Source organism: Melitaea cinxia, chromosome 27 (assembly GCF_905220565.1).
Source record: "Melitaea cinxia chromosome 27, ilMelCinx1.1, whole genome shotgun sequence".
NCBI lineage: Eukaryota > Metazoa > Arthropoda > Insecta > Lepidoptera > Nymphalidae > Melitaea > Melitaea cinxia.
In genome coordinates, this window is record NC_059420.1 from 9,911,104 (window position 1) to 9,936,984 (window position 25,881).

Genomic DNA, 25,881 nt, shown 5'->3' on the forward strand with positions numbered 1-25,881 from the left:
TAAGTTCCAAGGTGGTAGTGGAACCTTGTTACCCCTTAGTCGCCTCTTACGACACCCACGGGAAGAGAGGGGGTGGCTATATTCTTTAGTGCCGTAGCCACACAGCACAAGGGATTGAGTACATCAAATGAATACGAGTAGGGAACAAGTGGGTCTTGCTCAACTTGCAGCAGCCCAACTGGAGAAGTTTCTCAACTTTGCAGACAAATAATACTGTTTTCAAGCAGTGTTGTGTTCCTGTGGTGAGTACGGTAGAGAGTACCTGGGGAGGGTCGTGGATACGGGTTTGCCAGGAAAATCACAAGATGCTTCTGGTAGCAAGCGTCTACAGGCTACGGTATTAGCTTACCATCGAGCGGAACTCTAGAGTTATAAAAGCAATATACAGTAAAAAAATGTTCTACTTTTAATTTTTTTTTCTAATTTTAAAACAATTGCGTACGTACAAAAAAAAACTTATTTTATGTGTATGTATTTAAAGTACAATTGTTTACAAATGTTTTAATTAGTCATAATACAGACAGCGGTGATAACAGCCGGTCGTAACATAATATTTAAGTTATTATGTATTAAATAACATATACTTATTTACCGTAGCAATGAGTTGTTTGAAATATATAGTTATATTTTTAATAATATTTGAGTGTGTTTTGTGTAGAAAGCCTAAAACAAGTAAGTTTAATTTCTGTTATTTTAATATTTCTAAGAATAAAAATGGAGGAAATTGAATTAAACTCACAAATTATATCGATCTCACGAGTATGTAACGTGAAGTCACATTAGTTTTTTTTTTTTGTTTTTTTTTTCCCATTTTTGACTGTATAAAGAAGATGAGATGTAGAAAGATGGCATGCATACTATCTTAATATTGTGGAGTACAGATTATTGTATTGTATTGTTTGAAATACTGTTAGTGAGTCAATAAATAAATAAATAAATTCTTAAGAAATTATTTGCATGATAGGAAAAATGTTTGGTTGGCAGTATTCAAAAAGAAAGTAACGGAATAATTAGCGACTTAAATCTAGATTCCTATAATTATTATTATATAATTAGGTATAAGCGCTTGTTTTAATAGGGTCCTAAAAACGTATCTCACTCACTCACTTCAGCCTATCACAGTCACTGCTGGACGTAGGCCTCCACAAGTTCGCACCAAAAATGTAGTGAACTCATGTGTTTTGCCCATAGTCACCACGCTGGGCAGGCGGGTTGGTGACCGCAGGGCTGGCTTTGTCGCACCGATGACGCTGCTGCTCGTCTTCGGCCTGTGTATTTCAAAGCCACGAGTTGGATGGTTATCCCGCCATCGATCGGCTTTTAAGTTCCAAGGTGGTAGTGGAACTGTGTTATCCCTTAGTCGCCTCCTACGTCACCCACGGAGAGGGGGTGGCTATATTCTTTACTGCCGTAGCCAAAAAGCACATTATTATATATATATTTGATTACTCCCAGATTTAATCATATTCGTGTTCACTGTATGTGTACCCATAGACGTCATAAATGAGTCAAGAAGTCAGGTTGATGTCATTCCATAATAAATCGACTTTTGACAAATCATCATCATCATCATCATCATTACAGCCTATACAGTCCACTGTTGGACATAGGCCTCCACAAGTTGACGCCAAAAATAACGTGAACTCATGTGTTTTGCCTATAGTCACCACGCTGGGCAGGCGGGTTGGTGACCGCAGTACTGGCTTTGTCGCACCGAAGACGCTGCTGCCCGTCTTCGGCCTGTGTATTTCAAAGCCAGCAGTTGGATGATTATCCCGCCATCGGTCGGCTTCTTAAGTTCCAAGGTGGTTGTGGAACCTTACTATCCCTTAGTCGCCTCTTACGACACCCACGAGAAGAGACAGGGTGGCTAAATTCTTTAGTGCCGTAGCCACACAGCACCCGTAGCCACACAGCACACTTGACTTTTGACTAATACTACCAAAAAAAGAAAACTTGTTTTTATTAGTGCAGAAATTAATGTACTTAAAAAAACAAATACGAATACATTTTTTACAAATTTAGAACAGCTTAATTCTGTTTAAAATCTGGAGCAACCAGACTGGAAAATTACCTTAATCAGACAGAAATATTTATCTTTGACTAATTTAGCAAAAGTATTATAAGATTAATATTGTTTATTCTTTTTCCATATTTACTAATGCATAAAACGAAGGAGAAGAGTTTTCTAATGTTTACGCGAATTTAATACGCGCGTTATAATAAAACAACTACAACAACACAACAGAGGAGTCCTCCCGTGACCAAGGTTGCTGTAATGTATCCAAAACGTCGGGTATATAAAAAATTTAATAAACCGCGATAAAATCCGAAAAATTTGTTTCATTATAACAATAATAATAAATACCTAAAGAGAAATAATTTTAATAATTAGTTAATTTACAAAAACAAAAGCAATGATATATTTTACAGCTGTGGATGCCGGTAGAGCAAGTAATTATCTATAAAAAGATATATAATTTGCGTGAAGTAACTGTGAAGATTTTTTAATAATTGTGTTTGCAGGCAAACGAAGAAAAACTGACTTCAATTATATCGACAAGTAATACAACGTAGGTAGACGAAAAAAAGTCAAGTAAATACACATTATCAAAGATTACTCCAAAAGTTGTAATTATATCTCGATGAAATTTAAATGTGACCACATGATAAACATCGACTTTCGATTAAATTAAAAATCATCAAAATCGGTACACCCAGTAAAAAGTTATGCGGATTTTCGAGAATTTCTCTCGATTTATCTGGGATCCCATCATCAGATCCTGGTTTCCTTATCATAGTACCAAACTAGAGATATTTTCTTTCCAACAAAAAAAGAATTATCAAAATCGGTTCATAAACGACAGAGTTATCCCCGAAGATACATTAAAAAAAATAGATTAACCTTAACGTATTAATACATATGATGATAATAATAATAATAAATTCTTTATTTTAGCCAAGCATTTATAAATATCTTCAGCATACAGATATCAGAAACATATACATTTCTATGAGAATATAACAGTAGTCAATGACAAAAAAAAAAACTATAAAACAACTCAATAAATAATTTTAGAACTGTGAGTAAACAAAGAGTAATCGCATCGTCATCGTAAACAATTTTTGTAAATTGCGGGTACTTACACGCCCGCCAGGACCGACCGTTTATCCGACTTCCACTAACGGAAAGCAATGACAATATATATGTTTTATTTTCTATAAATTGTTATTTATTTAGTGTAATTCTACGTGGGTGTTCATGTGTGAATGCTTATTTTAATTGTATAATAATATATCTGTACACTGTATTATAAAAGTGGGAAAGTCCTGTATCTTAGGCAGGCGGTGATTCCTCCTGTAATGATAGTACAAGAGTCTTGTATGTTTTATAATATGTATCTTGAAGTGATGTGTGCCTGTCTGCGAGTGTGTGTGTGTGTGTGTGTGTGTGCGTGTGTGCATGTGGGCACGGATCGGGTTAAGCCACTGAACAGAGGGGACAAAGACACAGATTTCAAATGCTTTCACTTAAGCAGTTCCTCGCTATCATTGTAGTTCAATGTAAGTAGAACGTTCTGAACAACCTGTTTGACCTTTTTGTAGGTAAGTGAATAAATAGTTAGTATACATTGGAACTTAATATCCCACTTCGGTTACTAGCCCACGATAAGGAGAAGAGTTTATAAAAATCTGAATTGCGTCTTTTTTATGTAACTAGATCGGCAAACATGCGTACGGCTCACCTGATGGTAAGCTATTACTGTAGCTTAAAGACGTCTGCAACACCAGAAGCATCGCAAGCACGTTGCCGACCCAATCCCCAGTTACCCCCAGGAGCTCTGGTCACCTTACTCACCAACAGGAACACAACACTGCTCGAAAACAGTATTATTTAGCTGTGATCTTCTGTAAGGTCGAGGTACTACCCCAATCGGGCTGCTCCATATTTTGAGCAGGAAATTTCCTGCTGTGCCCTACCTCAGTCAAAATTAGAAAATTGTCTATTTTATGGTTATCTGGAAGAACCCAATAAAGCGATGACACTGGTTGTATATTATATATATATATATATATATTTTTTTTTTTTTTTTTTTTTCTTTACAGAAATACCATGTTCTGTTCAAAATGTTACTGGAATATGTCGTCGCATCAACGAGTGTCCTTACGCAGTTACAATAGTAAATCAAGAACAAAGGAAACCCCCAGTGAGTTTATTTAAATCATTTTATTTATTTATATATAGTTTGGTCGAATCCTAACTGGGTTCCTTCAAATTGAGGATTCTGTCAGCCTAATAGATCAGGTTTTTAAATTTGACTTTGTTTAAATAGACTCGTTCTGCATGATGCCTCTCCTGTATGCGAAAACACGGCTACAATTTATAATTAAAAACATTTCACAGAATTTTTTTCACGTGGAACGTCATCTATAATTCCTACAGAATTACCTTTTTGACGAAAATTGCGCGGACGAAGGAGTATAAAATTTCGCACACTTATAGTTTATATAAAGAAAGAACTTAGAGAGGATAGGATATTTTTTTTATTATGGATAAAAAAAAATTATTTAATAAAAAAAAATTTACACGCACTATATTGTATTTGACACACACACGCGTATATACTCTTTTGTTTATTATTATAGAAGTATAGTCTGTGACAATATAAACCTAATAATGTTCAAACTTATAATTTAATTTAATTATGGTCGAATTTCGACCAATTGGCGACCACAGGTTATTGTAATACCGTGATTTACTTGTACTAAATTAAAGTCATTTTTCAGGCTTGCGGATTCGATTATGATGGCACAAAAGTCGTATGCTGCCCGTCACAAAACCTTATGCATACGACTGGGGTATTCCAGAAATACTTTAAGGCGACTCACGATGGTGTAATAGCAGCTGCCAATGTGGTAAGATGATGAGGAATAATTTTTATTCAAAATAACATCTTAGAAAATAATCGGTGACTGTTAAAGTGTTTCCGAAATGCAAAACTCTGCCTACTTAATTTTTTTTTGCAACTTAATAATTTAATAAATAAACAAATAAACGCCTTACACTCAACTCCAGTAGGACTTACACATGTACCAGTGGTCCGCAAAAACGCACAATATATAAGCACAAACGCCCAGATAATCCCAATATATGTATGGCATATACACAAATGTATGTTTTGTGTGTGTTATATATATATAGTTTCTTATATTAACGACATCCACGGGCTCTTAGTTGTCCTTGCCATTTTTACTACATAAAATATTTGTTATTATAGGGCGTGCATTTTTTTTTTGTCACAATAGTTTAACTTCAGACCAGCAGTTCTAAAACCGTGTAGAATTGCTAGGATTGTCCGACACTGACAGCTTTTTGTTGTTATCACGTTCTTAAATATTGAATAAATATTATCATGCAAATAATAAATATATCATCATCATTACTTCAGCTTATTGCAGTCCACTGCTGGGCATAGGCCTCCACAAACTCGCGCTAGAAATGACGTGAACTCATGTGTGTTGCCCATAGTCACCACATAAATAAAAAAGAAATAGAAAAAAAAATTTATATATAAATATCACTACATGGTATAAAACAAAGTCGCTTCCTCTGTCCCTATGTCCCTATGTATGCTTAAAACTTTAAAACTACGCAACGGATTTTAATGCGGTTTGTTGAATAGATAGAATGATTGAAGAGGAAGGTTTATATGTATAATAACATTCATTAAATAGTGGAGGAATACTGTTATTTTTGAGGTTTCTAATGTGATGTTGTAAATAATTACATTTTTTCCGCTTACATTTCAAACGCAGGCTGAACCCTACGAGATTTATCAAAATAATGTACTAAGTATTGTACACATTGAAAAGGTCTACAGAAAACTCCGCTACGGTATATGTCTATCTCTTATGCATATCCCACAATAATAGTTTTTTGTCATTTACTTTTTACGGCAAATAATGGCTAATTTTCAAAGCGATTTTAACCAATACAGCATTAATTTTTATCTAATTAAATACCTTAAATACATTGCTGATTTAATATAGATCTATATAGCGCTTTACAGCATATGATTTAAATGAATATTTTCGAAGATATTACACATTTAAAAATTGCGGTACGTAGCGTTTGCGGCGGTTCCGGCCGGTTTTTACTCTAAAGTTAACGCGTGCGGGCCACGGGCAGTAATGAATAAATAAATCAAAACTACTGGATCGATTTTAATCATTTTTTCAGTGAATGAAATAGGCTATAATTATGTTTTATACCCTGGCGAAGCCGGAGCGGGTTGCTAGTATATCTATATAAAACACCGCTACTACTGCTAGGGAAACTTTCTCTTTGGACAAAGGGTTTTTAAAACTTCCACTTAATAAGTTTGCTTACCTGATGAAAAAGGTACCATCTCCGTTGTGTACCGAATGCGGCATCATTGAAGATGCAGTTCACATTATGGTGGAATGTGTCCGAAATGAAGATATTAGAAATGATATGCTGCAAGTAACTCAAAATAACTCAATAAACAGCTTGGAGGTTGTAATTCAATTTTGGCGTATCCTCTCTCAGAACCGGCTAAACTATTGTACAAGATTGTAAACATTGGTATGCGACGACGGCCTCATTAATTTCTTGTATGTAAATGTCCGATATTCCTATGGAGTGGCGTAGTCCTAATGGACTAAAACTCCTTAAATAAAGAAAAAAAAACTATTTATATTTATATTTAAAACTAGCTGTGCCCGCGATTTCGTCCAAGTGGAATTTAACAAAAAAGTTTTTGTTCAGATCGCAGTTTTAAAATAAATAAATTTCTAAAATAAAAGTAGCCTAAGTCATTATTACATCAGCTATTGGCCAGCAAAATACACGTAAAAATAAGTCCAGCCGTTTCAGAGATTAGCCGGAACAAACAGATAGAGAAACAGATAAAAATTGTAAAAATGTTGTTTTGGTATATGTATCGTGTAACCATCCATATGCATTTACTAAAAAAATCTACTTCAATCATATCGAGAAGTTATACAACGTAGGTAGACGAAAAAATAGTCAAGTAAATACGCATTATCAAAGATCTCCACTCCAACTCCAAAAGTTGTAATCAAATCTCGATGAAATTTAAATGTGACCACATGATAAGCATCAGCTTTCGATTAAATTAAAAATCATCAAAATCGGTATACCCATTGACAAGTTATGCGGATTTTCCCTCGATTCTCTAGAATCTCATCATTAGATTCTGGTTGCCCTATCATGGTACCAAACTAGGGATATCTCCTTTCCAACAAAAAAAGAATTATCAAAATCGGTTCATAAACGACGGAGTTATCCCCGAACATACATAAAAAATATATATACGGTCGAATTGATTAACCTTCTCCTTTTTTTGAATTCGGTTAAAAACGGTTATTTTAATATTACAAACAGACACTCCAATTTTATTTATTTGTATAGATTGAAGAAATTAAACAAGAAATATGTTGCCGATTTATAGGCTGCCATGTTTCTGACTCCAATAAAATATATATTAATAGGTTTATGTCTCTTCAAAATAAATTCAAGAATTAATTAATATCTATGTTTTGTCTCCTACTTAATTCTATGAACTACCGATGCCAATGCTAAGTCAGCGAAACGGTTACGTACTATTCTAAGAGGGTTGGTATGCATATGTATAACTTGCAACTGACTAGACTTTAATAATATTTACTTATTTACTATGTACAATAAGTGGATGGTACGCTCGTAGCAAATTTTTCGACAAGCCATTCACATTTGAGCTCTGGTTTTTGTTTTCTTTGCGTTATTTGTATTTGTATCATCTCTACTTCCCAACAACTATTTCCATCCCACTATGAGGATATGAGTACAAAGTGTTATATTTTTTCGTTGCATGTTCCAGACTTGTCGCTATGAAGGAAAACAACCGTTTCTGTGCTGTAAGAATCAACCCCAGGTACCCGAGCCTCCTGAGCCGGAAGGTTGCAAGAGTCAAGCTCCTCCACTGCCAGCACCATCACTAAACATCACCCCGATCGAGCAATTTCTTTGGAATAGTAAGTAAACTTATTTATTACGCCCGTTTGCGAACGTATTTTATGGATAACTCCTAGGACATATATTTTTTTTAGTCTGGGTGTATGACTTTGTAGAATCGTTATCACAGATAGCTGATAGCAGTCGCTACATATAGTAGACAAATTATCCATCGGCCAGTGTTGGAGCAGAGCGGTAGTGGACCTAAATCCAGTACTATTATATTAGAAGAAAAGGCCTTTTCTCAGATGGAGGATGTTACAGGCTGATTTTGTTTGTCATGTCAGATCTCATATGTCAGACCACGTGGTTATGCAACGATCACAGCTCTGCCTAATTGCCCTGGAGGTAGCGCGTTCCATCCCCTCTCATAATAAATATTTGTGTAAGGAATACCAACAAGCTTAACACACCTATAGACACATAGAGACACATACTGATAAATTAGAACATGAATTCCACAAAATTATTTTTCAGAATGCCTAAGCTACCAGAGATATGTCTATAAATGCGTCAACGATGAGAACAACCCCGAAATATTTACAAGACAAAACACTTGTGGTATACCCAAAACCAACTACAAATTAAGAATGATCGGTGCAGACCCAGCTTTTCTCAGACAATTCCCGCACATGGTAAGTTGTCATAACTTAGAACTGAATAATTAAATCATCCTTTATTCATACACATTTCAATGATAAACTGTATTTTGCTGATTCTTCTCTACAGAATCCGCATCCTAAATCGGTCGTACCTTCAATTTAATTATAACTAATTCATTAAAACAAACATAAAATTAAATTTGTTAACATTTTTTTTTATCATATCAAATCGACCGTTCCAGCGGGGATCGAACCTGCATCTCCGACTGACCGTGTCGGTGCTCGAGCCAATTAAGCTATGGAACGATTTACCCGCTAGATCGAAATTTTTGATATGAAGATTTTTATTTTCGGTCTAAGCGACCGTGGCGCCGTCTATAGTGAGTTCTTTACAGAAACCCATAACCTATTCAAAGTTTCAAACTGCTGATCCCGATCCGATGCTGACCCCGCTGGAACGGTCGATTTTTGATATGATATTAAAAAATGTTTAGAATTTCCTAATGTATGGGTAACACAAAAATAAAATCGTACAAATTAGATTTGATCTATTTATTTGCACATACAACTATTTTAAACCGACTTCCAAAAAGGAGGAGTTTACTCAATTCGATCGTATATCTTGTTTTATGTATGTTCGGGGATAACTTCGTCGTTTATGAACCGATTTTGGTAATTCTTGTTGATGTTGATAATTATCTTTTTGTTAGATTGGAGATATCCCAGGGGTGATACTATGATAAGGAAATCAGGGTCTGATGAAGGAATTCTAGAGAAATCGAAAGGAACCCTCAAAAATCGTAGAGACGACTAGTGCGTTTGTTAATTTTTTCGTCAACTTATTTTGTATTACTTGTGGATGTAATTGAGGTCGTTTATTTTCGTTTGCGAGCAAAGACAATCATTAATGTTATAATTTTAAATTTTAAGGCAATTTGCACATTTTGCTTTTAAGTTACTAATAGTTGCTATATATGATGAGTATGTTATGATGAGCAAGTTAGCCAGAATTCCTGGAATCAGCAACGCGTTTTCAATACTCCTGGTTTTGCAGACGTCCAGAGGCTACGGTATCTACTTAGTATCAGATAGAACGTATGCTTACTTGTGACCGTAATTGTATTAAAAAAAATTGTAAATTCCAGGCTGTTGTTGGTTGTCAAGATCCAAAAAAGGATGCGGATATTATATGGGTAGGGGGAGGATCTCTGATCAGCGAGAACTTCATACTGACAGCTGCTCATGTTGTATGGTCTCCTAATTAGTAAGTAAATTATTCGTCTAATAAAATAGCTTTCACGAAAGGTTGTCTGGTAGACATCGCTTACAGCAATAAAATTACTTAGTTAACTTGTGTCTGTTTTGGATTTTGTTTTTCTTGTTATTCTTTTTTCTTGTTATCAAAGTTTTATCTGTAACTCTGTATAACAGGTTAATTGCTATCTCCGTTTCTCTTCTTAAGCCATTGGTACGGAAAAGTAAAGTGTGACTATTTTGGTTAAAAACTAAACTGTAATTATATTTGGTTATACCAATTATATACTCAACGCTCTCTCCAAAAATTCAAAGTTTCTACCAAATGTTTTAGGTTACAAATGGCAGGTTCTCTGAAAGACAAACAAGTGATATTTAGCAATATGGCGTGCAACTGTACGCTTCAGTCTATAATATCGCACTGGTGGGCATAATACTCTTTCCCTGTGTAGAAGGTTCAGAGCTTAATCATCACACAGCTTCAATGCGGGTAGAGGATATATTTTCTACTATGAGTAACGATCGCTATCAGGTGTAGATCACATTACTTACTTAAGATCACAGTCAAAATAGGAACACACTTCCAGTACCAGCTTTCGATTAAAAATAAATCTTTAAAATCGGTATACGCACCAAAAAGTTACGAGTCTTATTTTGAAAAAGTATTTTCAAATACCGTTGAGCAAGCATTTAATTTTTATTTTTTTCTTTTAGTGGTCGAATCTACTACGCGCTACTGGGAACCCTGAATAAGAAAAGTCATGATAGTCTTTTGGTGAACGTGATAAATACGATACCACACAAGCTGTATCAAATGAATAGTGAAACAAAAATGTACGATATAGCGCTACTAAGGTTACATGAAAGGTAGGCAACCAAAGTAGATGCACTATAGTTTAATAGAGTTAAGAAAGTATTGAAACTTCGTTATCACTTAGCTTTGCCAAGCCCCTTGAGAAAAAGTAGACCGGAGTATTTGATATTGTATTGACCGTGACTTTGGGCGTTTGTGACATAGGATTAAATCCTAGTGGGGTCCCTTGGCTGTGAGGCTTTTTTTACTTATACCTATGTAGTTTCATAATTAAAAGAGCTTTTCAAGCATTAATCAGTGTGATCATCCTGAAATTTGTATACGCTTCAGCCTGCCTGTTTCAGCTTGTCAGCTTCCCACCGCTGGGCATAGGCCTCTTTCCCCATGTAGGAGAAGGATCAGAGCTTAATCCACCACGTTGCTCCAACGCGGGTTGGTGGATATATTCCCTACTTATGAGTAACGATTGTTATCAGGTGTATGTGATAGCAACCATAACCGACGGCTTAACGTGCTCTCCGAGGAACGTTGGGGAGATCCACAAGGACTGCACAAACACCCAGACCACGCCAAAATTCTGTATGGCCAATACAAATATTTGTCATGTACGGTTGTTGAACCCGCAACCGCCAGCGTAACAGCCACAAACCAGTGCTGTGAACGTTGCACCAACACGTCGTTGTGAATTTTGTATAACGAAATTTTATTTCACGCAGGGTCAAATTTAACGAGTTTATAAGACCAATATGCCTGCCTGTTTCCGATCGAAAAATAACTGACCATAGGATCGTGGCTGGATGGGGGCAGATAAACTCCCGCGGGGATACATCGGATGAGTTGCGCTACGTAAGATTAACCATTTAATTACTCACTATAATGAAACAACGTTTTCGGATGTTATCGTGGCTTATTAAGATTTTTCGATACATGACGTTACAGATAATTTACAGAAACAATTAACTTACTACAAATATTACTGACAATGACTTTAGCCGGTCCTTCCTCTCTTCTGTCGTATGTATATTTGTATTTTCATATTCTTTATATATTATGTTTATATATATTTGATATATATATATGTGTATGTATATGTGTATGTATGTGTATATGTGTATATGTATATATATGTATGTATGTATATGTATATACAGGGTGGGGATGACAATACGACAATAACTTTGACATCGTATATGTAATGATATTCCAAGCCCACATACAAAAAATCAATAAAATACATCCAGTAGTTTAGTCAAAAAATATGATTTTTCATTTTTTAAAATTACTACGTGTTGTATAACATTAATAAACGGTTACCCGCAGGTTAACGACCCTTTGAGCGCGATCGGTACAAACATAATATTACGCGTACGCGTAATTTAAAAACGTGCAAAATTGTTATCTATTTTGGTAGGTCAGTGTTGTGTTAAGACATATTAAAAACATTTGTTAAATAGTTTTAATATTCAGTATGATTCTAATAATTTTCTTTTTATAATTGTTTGTTTTTTAAAAATTTATTGTTTCTTTTAATGCTTAAATTTTAAATTCTGATAATCTAAATTCTGAATCTAACATAGTTTTTGCAAGTAGGTAATATCACGGGGAGCACACATGGCATATCAACAATATTTAATAAATTTAAGTATTTCATTGACTATATTTATTTCAAGATCAAAATATTCGCGAAACTTTTGCTCGAGCAGTTCAACAAATGTGATAAAGACAACAAATAACAATAACAACAATTATTAATAATAAAATACCACGTTATTACATTAAAATATTAAATCTTGCAACAGCTGAAAAAAACAATCAACGTGGCACGTGTGTTGCAATGACCCTGAGAACGTCTAACGGTGTAAAGGACAACTGGCTGTGCCAGGGCTGCTAGAAAAATTTGTCACACTCATACAAAATTTTCTGTGGTCATATTTTTTAACAAAAGAATTTGTTGGCTTAAAATTCGTATCATTTTCGTTTCTTCTTATTAATTGCTAGGCTAATAATGTGCCCTTAATATATGGGTATCATTGGATAAACTGTTTCTAAGTTTTGTTCTGATTAAATTAACTTCGCTGAATTCTCGTTCACATTACAGATTGCACTGTAATGGGGAAAACATAACAAATTTAAAGCAAATTGAGCCAGTGTTTTATAATTTTCAAATTGTTTTTTATTTCAAAATGTATTTTTTTTTCAAGTCGCAATTATTACCACAAGATAAATTATAAGTTTCATTAGAAAGCAAACAAATACAGCCTTTATATGATTTTTCAAAGAGTCCTCATTCATATAAAAGTGGTAGGTTCATTCAAGTAAGGGAAATTAACGAAATTCAAGCTTGCCGGTGAATGTTGTTTCTTTAATTATGAAATGCTTCCAGGTAATAGGAATATAAAAATCGTACATTTTGCGTATGATTTTAGTCTAGCGATCGTACATGAGTAAAAATTAAAAAAAAAATCGTATCGATTAAAATCGTACATCTGTCAGCCCTGGTGCGTAGGCTAGCGTAAACAAAACATGTTATAACCTGTTTTTAGTTTTTCCCTGAGTTGCCGCGTACGCGACAAGCGGCCAGTGGTCTCTGTGCCGTTTATTTAGGTACTCATGTTTCTTGATGTCATACGCGTTGATTTGTCAATTTTCTACATATGCGCACGAGTTTTGTTCGTTTTAATTAATTATTGGATTATCTCGAAAGACTTGGAGTGATTGTGCGATATGTTAACGCTTTATTTTTATAGTGACAAGAACATTAACGTAGAATAAATGCCTAGTTTAATAGTTATTAGGTGAATTGTGCGAAATTAGGCGCTAGTGTTAATAGTAAGAATAGTTTTTATTTTATTTACAATGCCACGTTATAATTACACAGCTTCGGAGTACATGATTTTTGTTTACGGAGAAATCCACGGCAAGGCTAATTTAGCAATACAGAAGTACCGGGAGAGATATGGGAACACCCGTATTTGTCCAACCGATGGCCGCACTATTTCAAATGCTTTTCAGAGGATACGGGAAGATCAATGCTTAATCCCGCATTTTCTGTGAAGTCTTGTAACAAACGACTTGTACTCAACAGACGTAAATACAGTTGATGAGTTAAAAAATAGAATTATTAGACCTTTTAATAAATTAAAAAATATGGCCACTAATGGCGACATCATGTCAAAATTAATGAATTAAATTATAAGAAGATAATTATTTTAGATAGAATTTAAAAATTTAGTAACCTACAATGACCGACCAAACAAACCAACGTACCTAGTTCGTAGTAGTTCGTTGTGTCACCGCGCGTCATAACAGGTCAGTGAACCTATAGTCACACATGTTGTAGTATAATTTTATTATATTTTTCTTATTTAGTTTGTTTGAAAAAATCATTTTTTTGATTTTGACGTTAGAACTTTTTTGATGGTTTTGAAATACTCCTATAAACTAGTATTACCTGTGTTATCAATTTTTGTCGTATTGTCATCCCCACTCTGTATATGTGTATGTGTATGTATGTGTATGTATGTATATTCACGCATTATATGTATATATTATGTATGTACACCTCCATGCCGTCTAATTCTTGTCATGTCCTTTTCATGCTAGAGGTTGTCTGGAAGAGATCGCTCTTTTAGCGATAAGACCGCCTTTTGTACATGTCTATATTTTCTTTTACGGTGTAAAATTTTTCTCTGATAGTGTACAATAAAGAGTATTTGTATTGTATTGTATTGTATTGTATAAAATTAATATAAATAATAATAATAATAAATAAATAAATAAACGCTTCACACTCAACGGCCCCCAGTAGGATTTTCGTATGTGTCGGGGTCTGGAAACACACAATAATACACAAGCAGAAACGCCCAGACCACGACAAACATCTATATGGCCAATACAAATATCTGTCGTGAATGGGGATCGAACCCGCGACCGCCAGCGCAACAGTCAGTACTGTGACCGCTGCGCCAACGCATCGCTATAGTATAAAAATAATATAAATAATAAACCGCGATAAAATCCGAAAAAGTTGTTTCATTGTAATGAGGGAAATTCACGTAAACATTAGAAAACAACATTCAATTACTGTATTTTTTAAACATTTTATTAAAGTAGGGCCCAGTAGGATATATGTTGCCCAACATCTGGAGCAGTCCAACTGGTGAAGTACCTCAAACTTACAACATATCAGAGCTGGTGAGTATGGTTCTGCAACGCATTTGCGATTTTGTTGCATTGCGTTGGTGAATCACAACAGCGTCTCTATGCTACGGTAACCGCTTATTATCAGGTGGGCCATACGCTTGTTTGCCGACCTAGTTGTATAAAAATAATGCTACAATGGTGCAAACAAGCATATGGTCCGCCGGATGTTAAGCGGATGCCGTAGTCAATGTACGCTCCAACTCCAGAAACATTTCAAGCGTTTTACCGAGCCTAACCCCTCCCTTTCCCTGGAAGTCTGGCTACCTTACAACATATACACAACAGTACTTGAGACCTTACCAACCGTCATATTCTATTAGATTGAGGTAGTTATAAGGGTATGTATAACTATATATCTAATGATAAAAAAATTATAATCTTTGTGTATAATAAAAACTGTAACTGATACATTTGCGTATATAGGACATTTTTGACTTAAAAAAAAGGTTTAAAGAATATTAATTACAGTATATTGATTGACCGTTTTATTGACAAAACATCGTATTATTGGAAAAAATTAAGTTCTGTTAGTTTTTAATTTTTAATTAGAAAAATCAATGTGTTAAAATTAAAATATATTTAATACAAAAGCCGCTATGCTGCTTAGGATAAAATGCCGCCGGGCTCGTTAGTATATAACAATTCAACATGTATCCTACTGCCGAACGTATGCCTTTTTCTCAGTGTAGCAAAAGATTAGAATAATATAGACAATCGTATATGTTTTCAGGTGAATATAAGAGAGCAGAATTATACGAGTTCGTGCCTGCGTCTTTTCGGAGATATTTTCGACCCGAAGACTATGATATGCGCTCACGGAGCAGAAAATACAGTAATGGATAGTTGCAAGGTATGGGAGAACTAATCAGCCTATAAATCCAGCAAATGCCTCTTTCTCCATATAGAACAGTGACTCTTAACCTCTTAGTGATATCATTGACAAAATGTCTGTTTTGCCAAAGACCATCTGTTTGGTGGTAAAATCTGGTGGTGCTTGGTTTTTTGTAATGAAAAGAATTATTGAGGCGTAAGTAACCAACGATATTTCTTTTGCTCCCGAATTTTAAAATTGATAACACGCAAGCAAGATAATGAATAAAACCGAACAAAACAAATCAGCCTGGGCCTACTCTGTATATGAGTGAGTTTTGCGTGGTGTTTGAGACCAAGAGAAAGACCCCAGAGACATGCAGCCAGATCAGAAACAGAGCACTGATTCTTAGAACCTTGCATTACTAACCTAAATAATAAACCTGACTGTTATTGACGACGCGTTAGCGCAGCGGTCGAAGCATTGGCTGTTGCGCTGGTGGGCGCGGGTTCGATCCCCGCTCACGACAGACATTTGTATTAGCCATATAGATGTTTGTCGGTGATGTCTGGTCGTTTGTGTTTGTGTATTGTGTTTGTTTCCGGAACCCCGACACAGGAGAAAATCCTACTGGGAGCCAATATGTGTGAAGCATTTTTTTATTTATTTGGTCACACGTTTGAGATGAGAAACGCCCCTCTCCTCCTTCCTACTGACAGTTTCCATGGCAAGTCAATAATTACTTACTTCTACTTAATTATTACTTCCAGGGCGACAGCGGAGGGCCATTAATGGCCCTCATGACGAACATTATTTGTTCTTACTCAATTGAGGGCATCGTCTCCTTCGGAACAAATACGTGCGGCGGGAACGTAGGCGTCTACACGCGAGTGACGGCCTATTTAGATTGGATTGTGGAACGTGTGTGGCCTGATGAGTGGATGAAATTTAATACAAAGACATAATATTTTTATTGTTATTTTATTTTAACAAGCGTAAGTTCTGGACTATGGATACCAGAAATCAGCAGACCAGTAGCATTGCCAGTGCGTTCCCGACCCTATCCCTGACCCTAACCAGAAGCTCTGGTTATCTTACTAGCCACAGCAGAAGATTATTAGTAATTATTCAGTTGTGAGCCTCTGTAAGGTTGAGGTACTTCTCTATTTGGGCTCCTCCAAATTTTGAATGATACATTTCCATTTGTGCCTTATCTCTGTTATTAAGCTCCTGTCCTTCTCCTACATGGGGAAAGAGGATTATGCCCAGTAGTGGGATATTATAGGCTGAAGTGTAAATTGTATGTGATGGTATGATATAATATCATGTAGTCACATTTAAATTTCATCGAGATCTAATTACAACTTTTGAGTAATCTTTGATAATGCGTATTTACTTGACTATTTTTTCGTCTACCTACGTTGTATTACTTGTCGATGTAATTGAAGTCGATTTTTTTTCGTTTGCCAGTAAACAATTATTTTTTGTGTTAGTATTTTATTGTTTCCAAAATTAAATCAAATTAATTACTTTATTCAAACAGTCTTCTAAATTACTTTTGAATCGTCATTTTACAAATCAAAAAATAATTATAGTTAAAAATAAATCCACGACTACCACTGATTCGGAATGTAGGTTTGCAGAGAAGAATCGCTAAGAGACTTCGCAGTTACTCTTTTTTACCACGCTTTTATTAGCTTGGATGGTATGTATATATGTATGCATGTATAAATGTATGTATGTATGTAATAGAATCTTTGAGCATAATTTTCAACAATTTCCAGAAGGTTGATTAATTTGAAATTTTGCACACGTATCAAGTTTCCCAATATCCTTATTAAGACGGCCAGAATTAATAAATTATTTTGTGGATCCTCTGTAAGGAAGTAAGAGAGATAAAGCTAGCACGCGATCTGCGCATGCCTGCAGTTTCGGACCTTACTCGTGTAAGATCTTTAGACGGTCTTCGGATTGAAGAACTTGATTGCTATAAGTTAACAGGAAAAACCCCATGCACCAGTAAAGCTCTAGACTAAATGACTAGATTACGAAATAGTTCATAAGGCATTTCAGTACTATCACATATCCGCAAATAATTAATTGAAAAATCTAACTAAATAATAAAAAATAAATTATACTTTAAAAAAACTAAAAAACCACGCTTTTATAGCTAGCTAATCGAACTAAAAAGTAGAAAATAATTTTTAATGACATAAGAGTTTATATTACAGTAGTAGAAGATCGAACAATCAATTAAAATTAATTCCTTCAAAATAAAATTATAATAAAAATTAAGTTATTATGAGAATAATTCAATTCAGAGTAAAAAGCGTGGGGTGCTTGATATATTAAATGTAACAATTATTCTACTTGCAACTATCTATGTGCGGAAAGTTATAAAAACATAATAAAAATGTATGAAAATATAGTAAAATGTGTGTATATATGTATATATTTTTATCTACACTAATGTTGTAACATTCTACTTATGTTTCCAATACTTGACTTATAATTACTACTGTTATAGCACAGACAACAAAACACTCAATTTAAGCAATTTCACATGATGGTATAATATCCACATCGATATCGTAAAATCTCATTATAACATCGCGCGCATGCGCGCAGCTGCGCTCTCATTGGTTAGATTTTAATGGCGGCAAAATCACTGTGACAATACACGTACGCGTGAATGTAATTTAATAAATTAAAAGTTAAAAATGGATAGCGACGATGATATTTGTACGCCTCCGGATATTCTAGAATTGGCAACAAAATTAACTCACAATCTTTTGCCAGAAAAATCTAGAAAATTATATGAAAATTAACATTAACTTTCAGAATTGTACCATCCAAAATTTGAACAATTATTATAAATAAACTATTGTCAGCTTTTACTCTTGTTGTTTGATTAATTGCATTAGTGAAGATAAAGTAGTGTATGCAACTGCATATAACATGGGTATTAAAACACTCGTTACTATTATGAACTCACACTCGTGTTTTAATACCCTTCATTATATGACAGTTGCATAAACTACTATTATATGTGTATGTATTTATGTGTGTATGTATGTATGTTTATGTGTGTTTATATGTATATTATATAGTATACACTAAAATATTTACTTATTTATATGTTTTTTTTTCTTTAATAATTATGTAAGTCTATCATATCGTAGTCTCTATCTATTTATTATTGATTTTTCCTCCTTAATTTGTGCACACTTCTAACCGCTGCTACTGTATCGTGTCCAGTACCCAAAGGTTATCTGGAAGAAATCGCTATTTAGCGATAAGATCGCCTTTGTACATTTTGTATTGTATCTTTCTTTATAAGTGTCTGTATTTTGGTGTACATTAAGAATAAATAAATAAATAAAATAAAATGCAATTTATACGTAGTTGAGGAGATATAAGTTAGATGGAGCTAAAGGAGTTTTAGTTCAGTCGTGTGTTCTAAACCACACTCGTTTTTTGTTTTGTTCTGTTTCTTCGTTATAATATTACATTTAATGCATAATAAATAATTTTATTTAATAAAATTTTATTGTATCCTTGTATAGAAGTTAACAATTTATCATTGTATAAATATCAGCACCATATCATATATTACCGTTATTTATTTATAATTTAATATCAAGATTAAATATTGATTTTTGCTTAGAATAAGTACCAGAACGCAGCTACTGACAGTAAGTGCTCCCGCACACTTACAATTAAGTTGGCCGACTACAGAACAACTAAATTGCGTACGTGTGCGAACGTTTACAACTTAGTTGATCAACTTTATTTTGTTGGTTGGTTAGCCGCAGACTATTCGATTTAATGAGTGACAGTGTTGCTAGCGCGGTGCGTGTGCGTGAAAATGCGGGAAAAAACGCTCTAATTACTCTAATAATAAAAAGAAGATGAAAACAAAAAAGAAAAATTTGGGTGCACATATATTAAGTAATAGATTAGAATATGGGAAGTATTGTACATTGCATTCTAAACTCAGATGTTATCCAGATAAACTTTTTTCATACTACAGAATGAGTATTTCGTCTTTTGATGAACTCGTATATCTAATTAGGCCAGCAATAATCAAACAGGACACACCTTTCCGACTCGTTATAGCCGTTGAAGAAATATTTTTTTTTTCAATATAATTAATATACATCCACGGGCTTTTGAAACCCATGTCCTTTTTTATTTTTAAAACATGCTATTTTTTTTTAATTAAGGTTCATCTATAAGTTCTTGTACTATACAAATGCTTTCGTAATAAAAGCATTTGTATCTCTTCAAGGCTAATTCAGATATGACATCACGAACAACAAGATATCCACAAAAGTTATATGTACCATTTCAAAAACTAAGTCTTTATAAAAAAAATGTATACTGTATGGCTATAAAAATTTATAACACATTGCCCGATACCTTAAAAGACCTTACAACTGTAATGTTTAAGAAAAAATTATTTGATCTGCGGTTGGAGAAAATGTATTACGATGTTAATGACTTTTTAGTGCACGGAATTTAGGATATTAATTTAATGACCTTAAAGATAGTCAATTAAACGTCACATCTAAGAAACATATCAATTATGGTAGTATTAATTATATCGTTTTAGGAAGAAATTATATAACAATCATATTGATAATGTATATTTTTTTCCAATTATGGTATATTAATTATATAGTTTTAGGAAGAGATTATAACATATTATATTAATAATGTATAAATAATTTAATACTTTTTCTTTCTCAATTATATTAATATTGGTTGTATAGTTTTAGGAAGAAAGTAAATCATATATTAATAATCTATAAATAATTTAATAATATATAAATAATTCAAAGATAAATAATCTACGGTTTATGTTAAAAATATTGTATAATAACCACATTAATATTTAATATTTGCACACCGCTATTGCTAGTATTAAATATTCTTGTAAAGTATTAAATATATGGCCAAACTCATATACAGTTGCAAAGGCCACCCTTTCAGTATAGTTAACAGTAATCTGTGGGCCACCCTTTCCAACTAATCTTGTATAATATAAATTACTGATAGATTTCCTGGTTGGTAAAGGAATTGAATTGTGAAATTGTGAAAACTACTTATGTGATGCTTATGTCCATTCCAATTTCCAAGACATAATTTATAGAAAATTTAAATGTTACCTTATCGGCCCCTAAGGTAATATTTAAATTTTCTTTTTAAAACATTTAGTATGATATTTTTGGCTTTCGTCTTCTCCCAGATAAAATTTTATTTATTACTTTACAATAATTAAAATTCATAAATCTAATCACAGTATTAATTAAATAATCTATCATTTTTCTTTTATGCGTATTACATTGTATAAAATCAAAATTGACTAAGGAATAAATAGACGTTTTAATAATATCCTTTAAATAATGAAATTCTAAGTTTTCTTTGAGAATATGATAAACTATGTCTTGGAAATTGGATATAAGTTTTATTAAATTTTTACTGGGAGTACAAAGCCATTGCCGACCTGCATACTCCCTGTATTTTATGTATTCAATTTCATCTTCGCTTGTGAAATCATTTTTGCACACAGAGCAATTTTTAAAAATAATTGTTTTTGTTTTTTTTAACCACCCCAAAGAAATTCTCTAGGGGATCATGATTAAGGTGCCGCAATCAGACTGATGTTACCCCATATTCAAGTCGTAATTTATTCAATAAAACTTGAAATCCCTCCAGTGTCCACACCCAATTAATAACAGCAGATCTGCAGTTTCCTTGCATTCCATGGGTAGAATTCCTTTATCTGAAATTAAAAAAGGTATTCATTCATATACACATCTAATTGAGTGTAAAACTTTATAGGGCAAACGTTTCGGTAATTCTGTGTTATGTTTGGGGTACCTAGTGAACATTTTGTGATTACAACATTCCTCGAAACTCGTCTCTACTGTACAAAAAATGACATACCTCTGCTGTCCTTGCACCCAGGAACGCAGCAGTGCTTATCCGATGACATGATTCTTAAACTAAGGGAGTCTTTTATCTCAAACTTCACTACACACACTTCACACAGTGTGAACTTCCAACTTCCAACTTCCAACAACTCTAACACCCCCAACACACCTAACACCTCCAACACCCCCAACACCCCGAACACCTCCAACACCCCAACACGCTAACACCCCCAACACCTCCAATACCCCCAACACCTCCAACACCCCCAACACCTCCAACACTCACAACACCACCAACAACTCCAACACCACCAACACCCCCAACACCTCCAACACCCGCTACACCGCCCACACCCCCAACACCCTCAACGCCTCCAACACCCCCAACACCTCCAACACCTTCAACACCTCCAACACCGCCAACACCCCCAACACCCCCAACATATCCAACACCTCCAACACCCCCAACACCGCCAACACCTCCAGCACCCCCAACACCACCAACACCTCCAACAGCCCCAAAACCTCCACCACCTGCAACACCTCCAACACCTGCAACACCTCCAACACCTCCAACACCTGCAACAACTACAACAACTGCAACACCTGCAACAACTGCAACACCTGCAACACCTGCACTGTGTCCTGTTCACACGCACTGGGAGTCCTATCTCAATTTTGAAGACACAACCACACACAAAATTACTTTCTGGTCACAAATATGGATAACATATAACATAACACAGAAAGATCACGAAAATAAACAAAATATCGCAAAAAACCGGCGCAAGCGTCAGAAATTAGCAGACATTTGTAATTTGTAGCAAAGAGAATTGTATTGTGTGAATTTAACACAATACAATTTGTGTTTAGCGCCATCTAGGTATATGAATTATAAACATGCTTTAAAACTGCCATCTCTTATTTATAGTTGTCACTTTTCTTACGATTATAATCCGACAATATTAAAAATCACATCTAAATCTATTTTGTAGAGGGACTACATATACTTCGTGATTTTGTTTCATTGTACCTATTGCTGTCCCCAGTTATTTGTACTACGATTAATCGCCCTGCATCTTGCCGTGCAACTGACCAAATAAGTTGGAGATAGTCTGCGAGCTTGTATAAGGTAACCGTGCTAATGAACAGTTGGACAACTTTTTAATTGTACGTCGATCGGAAATGCATTTCGATTCTGATACGATCGGTATCCAATTAATTAGTTGGACAACTTAGTTGGAGAAGATGTGCGGGCTTCTATATGTCACTATACCTATTAGTATACTCCTTTGGTATACTCTGCGATTTAGTCGTAACGGCGTTCGGCCAACTTAATTGTATGTGTGCGGGAGCACTAAGATCACAGAACATATATACCCTAAACTATGACTGTATGACATATTCAATATTTGCCAGCAAATGACTTTGAGTCAACAAGTGTAGCCATATTAAGCATTTTACCCCTTTTTTTTCAACAAGTTTTTCGAGTCGATTACACGAAAAATATTGTAATATTCTTCATATTAAATTTATTTATTAAGGGCATGTTGATGATAAAGCTATTTAATGGATGACGATATCCAACAGACAAAAGATTTTATTTTATTTATGTATTATTCTTTTACATTATCACTGTATTTATGGGACATTTCTTATTTGCAAATATCAACTTGTAGTTTATTTATTGAAATGAAACAGGTCCTAATGTCCAACTCTACCTCCTGTTGTTAAATTCTAATGATAACTTATTTATTAATTTTAATCTACAGTTGGTAAAACAAACCCTAAATCGAAAAAAAATAATATTTTGGTAAATAAACATTTTTTGACATTTTTTTTTTCGAATCATTTTGATAAAGTTGATATTATGAAGTAATAATCGTATTTTTTATTGAAATATATATATTTTAGATCATTTAAATTTCATCCACACATGTATCATAATTTGATAGCAATATTTTTTCATTACTAAATATACTCCATCATTTCGTTTGTTTAAAATACAATATTGCATTTATTTATTACATATATTATGTTTCTGTGTGGTTACTGTAGTAAGAATATACCCACTTCCTCTCTTTCCGTGGGTGTCGTAAGAGGCGACTAAGAGATAACACAGTTCCACTACCACATTGGAACTTGGAGAGCCGACCGATGGCGTGATAACCACCCAATTGCTGGCTTTGAAATACATAGGCTGAAGACGGGTAGCAGCGTCTTCGGTGCGACAAAGTCAGCCCTGCGGTTACCATCCCGCCTGCCCAGCGTGGTGACTATGGGCAAAACACATAAGTTCATGCCATTTTTGGCCTGAGCTTGTGGAGGCCTATGTCCAGCAGTTGACTGTATTAGGCTGAAGTGAGTGATGAACACATATATTGTATATTTATATAATACATGTTGTTGATGTAATAAAAGATAAAAAAATAGTAAAATAAATACCTAATATTTAATCTTTTTAACAAAGCATTATATTTATATTTTCTCTAATGAACTAACAACGGTAACTTTAAACCACAATATATCAAGGCAAAAAAAAAATAATATTATTGGCAATCTTTTCAAGGTCATTTTGACAACACTGCACTAACGTCAAACATTTTGCAGTCCCCACTACGGTGGATTGTTTTGGCAAAATTTTCTAGTAGTACATGTTTATTTTTTACTAAATTTAATAGTTAATTTATGAAACATGCCGCTTATAAGATCTGCCAGCTTTAATTTATTCACAGAGATCACTCTCCGTATAATATTGTTTTCAGTATTTTGGTAAGTTGCCTGCCATATGTTGATGTAGCATTATTATTAAATTTTATGACAATTTATGAATGAAATGGTTATCATATTATATTTAATTTGTAAAATTACGCTTAATTAATAAGTTATATCTTTATAAATCATTAAATATTGGACTTAAACTGACTTATTTAAAGAAATGCTCCATTTAATAATGACGATATTTTGTTAGTATTCATCGAAGTAATTAATTTTTTTTAATAAATTGTTAAGTAATCATTATCTGTACTACTTTTTTACTACGCCCAGCTTTGTGTCTGTGAATTATTTTTTATATTCTATTTACTTTAGTAGAAAAATGTAACACAAGGGGATTTTTTTTAAATTCGTACTGTATATTTGTTCTTAAAGCATAAATTATTGATTGAAATTTCTTTCAGACTACATGAAGGAAAGGTCATAAATTAAACTTCTAGTTTTATTTTTTAAGTTGAACTCTTACTTGTGTCAATATTAGTATTAAAATTAAATTTGTTTACTATAAATCTTAAATAGACTTCAACTGTACTTATCCCCACCATCCCTCGGAGAGTTTGTGACACTGTCGGTCCCATTTTTTATCTTAAAATAAATAAATATCTACAACATACACACATGGTCATCTGTTTCTAAAGTAAGCAACTTAATGCTTGTGTTATAGGTAACAGCCGACTGGTATAGCTACATATTTTTTTTTTCGATAAAAATACATTTAAATATTACATATATAAATAAATATATATATCACCCAGACCGGGGTGCCCATAAACCCTGGAGCAGAAAGTTGGGTCACTGCAAACTGCGTCAACGGTCTAGTCAAAGTTCATAAACACCTGTTACCATATACCTGTAACTCAAAATATAGAATATATCCACCAACTTCTAATTGAGCATTGCCTCCGAGCCTTCTCCCACATGGGGAAAGAGGCCTATGCCCAGCTGTGGAACGTTGAGGGCTAAATCAACAGAAATCTGTTGCATAATGTCACATCTTACATAGCTTTTTTGGCAATCAGCGAAATAGGCTCTGACTTGAAATATAATGACTTTGATGAATTAGTTTTTCATTTTCATAAATATTCATTTCAATGCTTCATTCATTTATTCATAATCATAAGATTCATCTCAGCATTGTTTACATACTGTCGTGATGTGTGGTTACGGCAGTAAAGAATATGGCCACCCCCTCCTTCCTTTGGGTGTAGTAAGAGGTGACTAAGAGATAACACAGTTCCACTACTACCTTGGAACTTAAAAAGCCGATTGATGGCGGGATAAACATTCAACTACTGACTTTGAAATGCATAGGTCAACAAAGCCAGCCCTGCGGTCACCAACCCACCTGCCCAGCGTGGTGACTATGGGCAAAACACATAAGTTCATGCCATTTTTGGCCTGAGCTTGTGGAGGCCTATGTCCAGCAGTTGACTGTATTAGGCTGA

The 25,881-nt window shown here is 34.2% G+C and overlaps 2 protein-coding genes across 2 annotated transcripts; one reads left to right on the top strand and one right to left on the bottom strand.

Moving 5' to 3' along the window:
- Nucleotides 1-6,394: 6,394 nt before the first annotated feature.
- On the top strand, nucleotides 6,395-16,693 carry LOC123667000 (venom protease-like). The gene is made up of 8 exons (XM_045601008.1): nucleotides 6,395-6,505; nucleotides 7,905-8,058; nucleotides 8,516-8,673; nucleotides 9,786-9,904; nucleotides 10,609-10,761; nucleotides 11,425-11,554; nucleotides 15,642-15,761; nucleotides 16,493-16,693. The coding sequence occupies exons 1-8, from the start codon at nucleotides 6,395-6,397 to the stop codon at nucleotides 16,685-16,687; spliced, it is 1,140 nt and encodes a 379-aa protein (XP_045456964.1). The 3' UTR covers nucleotides 16,688-16,693.
- A 4,763-nt stretch (nucleotides 16,694-21,456) lies between these two features.
- Nucleotides 21,457-23,111, bottom strand: LOC123667001 (PE-PGRS family protein PE_PGRS33-like). The gene is made up of 3 exons (XM_045601009.1): nucleotides 23,078-23,111; nucleotides 21,948-22,285; nucleotides 21,457-21,510 (listed from the first exon to the last, which is right to left on the bottom strand). The coding sequence occupies exons 1-3, from the start codon at nucleotides 23,109-23,111 to the stop codon at nucleotides 21,457-21,459; spliced, it is 426 nt and encodes a 141-aa protein (XP_045456965.1).
- Between the last annotated feature and the right edge of the window lie 2,770 nt (nucleotides 23,112-25,881).

Excerpts from the sequence above, each read along its gene's own strand:
- LOC123667000 (XM_045601008.1), top strand. The coding sequence starts at position 6,395 with ATGAAAAAGGTACCATCTCCGTTGTGTACCGAATGCGGCATCATTGAA. Across the intron at positions 6,506-7,904 it reads TTAGAAATGATATGCTGCAA|ACTTGTCGCTATGAAGGAAA; the intron begins GTAACTCAAAAT and ends TGCATGTTCCAG. Across the intron at positions 8,674-9,785 it reads TCAGACAATTCCCGCACATG|GCTGTTGTTGGTTGTCAAGA; the intron begins GTAAGTTGTCAT and ends TGTAAATTCCAG.
- LOC123667001 (XM_045601009.1), bottom strand. The coding sequence starts at position 23,111 with ATGGCTACACTTGTTGACTCAAAGTCATTTGCTG. Across the intron at positions 22,286-23,077 it reads TGACTCAAAGTCATTTGCTG|GTGTTGCAGTTGTTGCAGGT; the intron begins GCAAATATTGAA and ends CAGGTGTTGCAG. Across the intron at positions 21,511-21,947 it reads TTGGAGTTGTTGGTGGTGTT|ATAAAGGAATTCTACCCATG; the intron begins GTGAGTGTTGGA and ends TTTTAATTTCAG.